Consider the following 7,444-nt stretch of genomic DNA (forward strand, 5'->3'; position numbering starts at 1 on the left):
AACATACTTGCTAGTCATCATTTCTTCAGTTCTCTTTAGACTTTTTTTTTCCTTCTTTTTATTCGTAAATACAGACTTTTAGACGCACGTGCGGAAATAAATTTGAAGCATGTGAGCACAGTGTTTTCACTGACCAATCAAAATTCGTTTATAATTTTTTATTTTCATTTTAATTTTTGATACATTTAGTTCTAGATGCATATCTATAGATATGCATAAAAAAAATTATAGCCCTTAAAGGGCTATAATTTTTTTTATTTAAAAGAAATAAAAATTATAACTAAAATTGAAATTAAAAAAGGAAATTTTTATATTTAAAACGCCCTACTTTTGTCGGTAGGATAACGTTTGCACAATAATACAACGTTATGAATTGGTTGGTTTAATGTTATCATATCTACGTTAGCAGGACGTGAAAATAATTTGGATTGCCCGACGTTATCCTAACGAAGTCGGTAAGACGTTTTAATTAATTGGTTGGCCCGACGTAATGATATCAACGTCGGCAGGACGCCATATTGTGTTAAGTGGCCCAATTACAAAATTCCGACGTCGGGCCAACTTGCGGTGTTATCTGGGTATAGACTTTCATTTAGATTAAAATGTCTCCATTTTTACTAAATAAAAATCTCTCATTTTTCAAATTTCTTTGCTAATAGTTCTTCAATTTTAACTTCTTTTAACCATAAAATATAGAATAAAAGTTTTACGAAAAAACTGTTTTTACTTTTTAAATAAATAATCACTGTAATTTGATATTATTAAAAAAATGCACTATATTTATAAAAAAAGTTTTTGAGGGGTTTATTGGCATTTTTTGTTTTTTTGAGTTACTGTGCAGTGGTTCTACCAAGATCTTAAGAAAATGAGTGATCGTGATCAAGAACGTTTGGAAAAATACATGATGGCAGACTATTGTTGGAGCATCGAGCCAGATTACTAAGGGAAATTTGCGAAACTAAAATCTCGTTCAACTTTGGTCTTTGAAGTTGATATTTTAAGTTATTAAATGTTAAAATATTTTTGAATACTTTAAAAATGCAATTTTTCTTCAGAATTCGGTTTTTTGAGCCACAAATCAAAATGATGTTAGATTAAAAAGATTTTAACTCAAAAAGATGCTGAATAAAATGGAAGAAATGCAAAATGACTCTATGATGATTAAAATTATAAATATTAAGTTGGTAAGTTTTGAATTTTTATTAATTCACGGTGTGGAAATTCTTAATGTTAAAATATTTTTGAACACTTAAATATTACATTAAACCATTATAACCGTTTGATAAAAAATGTAGTAAATATTGGTTAAATAATGTCAAAATTTCAATATTTTAGCCTAATTCATCTTTAAGTTGTTTGTTAATTTAAAAACAAACGTTTTCAAGTTAACAAGCAACAAACGTTTACAAGCAACTTAAAGATGAACTATTTATAACAAAATTATTTTTAAAAATTAAAAAAGATTCTTTTTAATGAAAATTTCTCCCAATCTTTTTTACTTTTAGCGGTGGGACGCAGTTTTGCGGCCGCCGCCAGTTAGAAGGCAGAAGCAACTGGGGACGGCCTCCAAAATATCATCTTTCAGCAGCCACCGGTGGCTTCCGCCTCCCGATTGGTGGTACCCTCCTAAACATTCTACCTCCAAAAAAATTCTGGCTGATCTCGCCTATTGGGGTGCGAAAGCCTCTGGAGGTGGAAGCTAAAATAATCTACGGGCAAAAAATATTTGAGAGACGGCCGCCAATGACTTCCGCCTCCCAAAAAAAGTTGGTCTTTCAGCAGAATGTTACTTTGCCGCCCGGAAACAAGAAGCAACTCTGTTTCATTCCATCAAATTACAGAATAGTGATTGGCTACATTTCGATAAAATCAATGCTTGCTGAATATTCATAATATAATTTAACTAAAAGTTTATATTCTTTTATATATTATTATCAAATATATTATATATAGTTTTTTTGTTTTAGCCAATTATTTATTTATCACATAAAGTCTGGGAATGTAAACTTATCGTTTTCATTATGACATTTGAATTTGGCGTGTGAAATTCTAAATTCTAAATTAATTCTACAACTATATTTGTCTTTTTGTTTTTGTTTTTTTTCTGTCTGTATTTGAAATCTGTTTCATCATCTTTTCTACAAAAGTTGAACGTGAAAAAAAATTAATAATAATAAAAAAATTCATTGGAACTTTATATAAACATAATTTAAATAGAAATCCAAGTATCACTTTTTAAATCAAATTCCTAAATTAATAATTTAAGATTTAAATTTAAAAATGAAATCTGGTGGAATTGTTTAAGTTAATGATATATTTTAAAAAATTGTTTGTGCGATTGTTAAAGAAATTAAAGAGTATTTGTTATAAATAGACAATATTTTTACATTTGTTAATAAGGGCATTGAATTCACATTGATTGAGGGGTTGAATCATATTGTTTTTGTTTAAATTTTTAATGTATATTTCGAGTAGTTAAAAAAAAAAAAAAAAAAAACATGACGAGAGATCTTTACGCGAAAAAAGTATTTTTATACCTTCTTTTTTACCTGTTCTTTTACCTTTTTTTTTTTTACCAATAAAATGGCTTTATAAAGTCTTAAAAATGATTTTTTAGTCCAACCAAGTAACAAGCTGTGCAAGTTTTCTTCTATATTGTTTTTATTGACTGTTCTTTCGTTATCATGCAAAATTGTAATGTTGACAAGGATGAAGTTTGTAATAAAGAATAATGGGAACTTTTACAGCATATTGTTTGACATTGGTTTAATATTTTACAACTCTATATTTTTTTATTTATTTGCTTGTTTGCTTTTTTTGTATGTCTTTTTTTTTTTTGCTGTAAGGTTAGATATCTCGCCTGTTTAAAGAAATCATTGCTTGAAAAATTGAATTGAATTGCAACTTGTAACAAGAAATGGGTATATGACAATTGTAAACGCTCAGCACAGTAGTTGGACGTACAAAAAACAACCAAATAAGCTACTTACTAAAAAACTCATGTTACTTTATGATAAAAACATGTTAATTTATGATAAAAACTGAACGAAAATTAAAAACGAGTTGAAGGTAGTATTCACCAAAATCACCTATGAAATTTATAGAATTTTTCGTCTTTAATTAAAAAATTAATAAACAACTCTTCTTAAATTAGAACTGTTCGTTTTTCTTAATACCCCACCACCACCACCACCACCACCACCACCAACAGCATACTTTGACAAGCATGGTGATCAAATCTTTAATGGAGATTTAAGAGCATAATAAGAGCTTGAAAGAGAAGGAAATAACTTTTTTTTAACTGCAAACGAACATTCAGCTCAACTTTTCCCTTTAGCAGAAGAACTGATGATTTCTAATTTTCGGAGAGGCTTTTCGGCTCGTAAAATAAGACAAATTTCTTGCATAAAGTACAAATAAGATGTCTCGAGAAAAGGTGAATCAAATAAATCTTTGCTATTTAACCGTGAAAAATGTGAAAATGTGAAAAATTTAACGAAGCCTAAAATAAAAAACAATGGTCAACAAAAAGATAGCGTGGTCAACCAATGGAAGTATCTTGAGGGAAAGAAGGGATAACTAACAGTACGCAAAGATAAAAGATTTGCTAGAATTGAGAGAACTTTTGATAATAAATCATGAACACTTCTGTTACAGTCTTAAACCCGCTATAACCACCAGCTGGAATATATTACAAGTATAAACCATTTGATTAAAAAGATTTGTAGCAAACGAAGTTAGCACTATAATTCCTAAAAATTGCAATAAACATATAAAGCATTTGAAAAAAAGTATTAAGTAATATTTTGTGACCATTCGCAGAGTCTAAATTTCTACAATACTCATTAAGTGGATCATATTTCGATTTGTAATTGATTCTCCTTGACATTACGAGTCAAGTTTGAGGTTAACTTACTATAAGGAAGCATGCTATGTCTTTTATTTTATTGTTCTTTCACATAAATGATCGACGATCAAGTTGAACAGAAGAGCTCAAAGATGATGGATGAAATCGGAAACCTTTCAAAAATTTTATCAAAGTATTGCTAAAATATATCGGGTATATCGGGTTTGACTTCATTGTTAAGTAGATCAACCAAAGTTGACGATAAAACACAGTGGACTTAAAAGATCATTTTTACAGGCTTCCAAATATAGACCCAGCAACAGTAAAGCTATTTCAGGACTGCAATTATACCAATGCAGACCAACTTATTCGCAGTTGCTTACAGACGGAGACAAGTGCTAATTTGTATTAAGTTATATTATTTTAAGATTAACTGGTTCTGTTGTTAAAAATTAACAAGCATGACAAATACAAAGTAAAAGATAAAAAATGACAACACGGTAACTAAAGAGATTCAAATCCAATATTTAGATGGAGGTAAGAAACATTTCACTGTGATGGAGAAAAAAAACTTCAGTATCACACCACAAAACTGGCTGGTCAGCATATAACCAAAGACATATAACCGTCGTGTATCTTTACCTTTTCACTGACCATCAAGTAAAATACGATATGGAGGACAACATTTGCGAGATAAAAATACAACTGCTTCAGGAAGATGCCAATGACAAAACAACCCATATATTATAACATCACTTTTCTCTCGAATTTTATTATCTAGGGAAGAGTTCTTCATTACTGACAACGGTTGATAAATTTATTTTGAAAGATTTTAAGATTTCAATAAGTTATAAATTGGAGTAAATGCATGAGACATTTTTAAATGTATTCTTTTTAAACACCGTGCTTAAAATTTAATTAAGATCTGTTAAAGATTTCAAAAACCTTTTCAACTATTTTTTCAAATCGTTGAGAAAATTACTGAAGAGATATTTAAAAAAAAAAACAATCTTTTTCTATAGTTCTCTCATGAGAATAAAAAAATAAAACTTGGTAAATCCTCTATGTTTTACTAATTAGTCAAAATATTAAAAATAATCCTTTTGAATAGCATTCCATTGCTTTTTGAATTCTTTTCCATTTAAATGGATACCACTATTTGAATGCTCTTTAAGTTTTAGGTATAAATTATTAATTTTAGTTGAGAAGTTTTCACAAGTTAAAACATTTAATAGTGCGTTTGTCAAACGCTTTGCAACTCGAAATGGATCCCTTACTACAGACAGGCTCAAGTTCTTCTCGACGTTTTAAGATCACTCAGTAAGTCTTTTTATTTGAAAGTCTTTCAAATGTTTACACCGCCGCTGGGTTTTTCGTAAACTTTATTCAATTTTAAAATTGTTGCAATATTCATAAAAGTTATATGCTAAAAAAACTTTAGGTGCAAAATGTGTTGTTCATTTCCAAAAAAAATTTCTTCGCCATACATCCGTGAATTTTTGGCGGAGATGATGGGAACATTCATTTTATTGGTAATCTTTTGATGTTTAAAAACAATTTAACAGAAGAAAAATTATTACTAAAATACTTTAATCGTTACGAAAAATTGTCTTTTTTTATATAATTTTTTTTATATAATGAAACTGTTTAATAAAGTTCTCATCAAGGTGAAATTTTTAGACGAAAAATTTTAGATGAAAGTTTTTTTTTTACTCAAAAAGCGTTTTTCAAAAAGAAAGATTAATAGAATTTTTTTTCTTTATAAAAGTTTGTTGTTATAAAAATAAAAAAATCTGTTCTGCTTTATAATTTACATAAATTCCAGATGTTTGGAGTGGGTAGTATTGCCCAAGTTGTGTTTGGAGATGGAAAATTTGGAGGAATACTATCCATCAATTTCGGGTGGGCGATCGGAGTTATGTTTGGAGTCTATTGGTCTGCGGGGGTTTCAGGTGAACTCAAGGATAACTTGATTTTATGTTTTTGTATTAAAGCATAAATGTTATAAATGTTTTTCGCCCTTTAAATCATTTACAAAGAAGTTAATCATCAATACCTGAGTACTTGTACATCTTTTGGTCCTAATTTGGTGTAATTATATATTTATTTACTTCAAAGTTTGATTCCAGGTGGTCATCTAAATCCGGCAGTTACCTTAGCCATGGTTGTAACCAAAAGATTACCTTTAAAAAAGTTGCCTGTGTATTGGTTAGGTCAAAGTCTTGGAGCATTTATCGCGTCAGCAATCATCTATGGTGTGTACTACGGTAAGTTTCCAATTAAAAAATGGGAAAGTAAATTATATTTTCTATAAAACAGTTTTCATCAACTTTATTGAGATTAATTTCGTATTTATTATAGATTTGCTAAATGAGTATGACGGTGGCGTTCGAAAGATCGACACTGCATGGATTTGGACAACCCGCCCAAGGACTGGTGTATCCACAGTAACGACTTTCGTAGACCAGGTAGAAAACATTTCTAAAAGTATTAAATCCGTTCTCATCGCCGGCATTCTCATCATCCGTTCTCATCATCCGTTCTCATCACCATCATTCGGTTAAAATTTCAACGAGCTTTAAATCCTTGTTCTTAATTTTTTTCATTGTTTTTAGATTATTATCCGATTCTCCATATTTTAGTTTGTCAGTAGTGGGCTACTTGTTGGCATCATATTTGCTTTGACAGACAAGCGAAACAATGCTCCGAGCCCACGAGTATTACCTTTGTGTGTTGGAATAATTGTGCTTGGTATCGGCATCTCGTTTGGTATAAATTGTGGCTACGGTATTAATCCAGCGCGCAACCTTATACCTAGACTTTTTACTGCAATAGCCGGATGGAAGTCAGCACCATTGGCGTCAGTTTATTTTCTTTCTACTTTTTTTTATTATTTATTTTGTATTATTGTTATAATATCTATTATCATTATTTATCATTATTTATCATTATTTATTAGTAAACTTACATTTATTATTATTATTTTTTATTATTATTATTATTATTATTATTATTATTATTATTATTATTATTATTATTATTATTATTATTATTATTAATATTATTATTATTATTATTACTATTTTTATTATTATTATTATTATTATTATTATTATTATTATTATTATTATTATTATTACTATTATTATTATTATTATTATTATTATTATTATTATTATTACTAGTATTATTATTATTATTATTATTATTATTATTATTATTATTATTATTATTATTATTATTATTATTACTAGTATTATTTTTATTATTATTATTATTATTATTATTATTATTATTATTATTATTATTATTATTATTATTATTATTATTATTATTAATATTATTATTATTATTATTACTATTTTTATTATTATTATTATTATTATTATTATTATTATTATTATTATTATTATTATTATTATTATTATTATTATTATTATTACTATTATTATTATTATTATTATTATTATTATTATTATTATTATTATTATTATTATTATTATTATTATTATTATTATTATTATTATTATTATTATTATTATTACTATTATTATTATTATTATTATTATTATTATTATTATTATTATTACTAGTATT

The 7,444-nt window shown here is 27.3% G+C and overlaps 1 protein-coding gene across 2 annotated transcripts in view; it reads left to right on the forward strand.

Annotated features, from left to right (window-relative positions):
• The first annotated feature begins 4,975 nt into the window (after positions 1 to 4,975).
• LOC145192393 (aquaporin-9-like) overlaps positions 4,976 to 7,444 on the forward strand; it is a 4,788-nt gene continuing 2,319 nt past the window's right edge. Inside the window, exons 1-6 of one of the 2 annotated variants that reach the window (XR_016456431.1) lie at positions 4,976 to 5,167; positions 5,289 to 5,379; positions 5,673 to 5,799; positions 5,977 to 6,114; positions 6,209 to 6,315; positions 6,463 to 6,707. Coding sequence is in view for 1 of the 2 variants with exons in the window: in XM_090100622.1 (XP_089956748.1) it covers positions 5,112 to 5,167; positions 5,289 to 5,379; positions 5,673 to 5,799; positions 5,977 to 6,114; positions 6,209 to 6,315; positions 6,490 to 6,707 (737 nt within the window). In the remaining variant the exon portion in view is untranslated. The remainder of the gene's footprint in view (positions 5,168 to 5,288; positions 5,380 to 5,672; positions 5,800 to 5,976; positions 6,115 to 6,208; positions 6,316 to 6,462; positions 6,708 to 7,444) is intronic. The other variant, XM_090100622.1, reaches the window with a different exon arrangement.

Source organism: Hydra viridissima, unplaced genomic scaffold (genome assembly GCF_058129835.1).
Source record: "Hydra viridissima isolate aposymbiotic clone 2 unplaced genomic scaffold, HvirCarnegie_v1 scaffold_1, whole genome shotgun sequence".
NCBI lineage: Eukaryota > Metazoa > Cnidaria > Hydrozoa > Anthoathecata > Hydridae > Hydra > Hydra viridissima.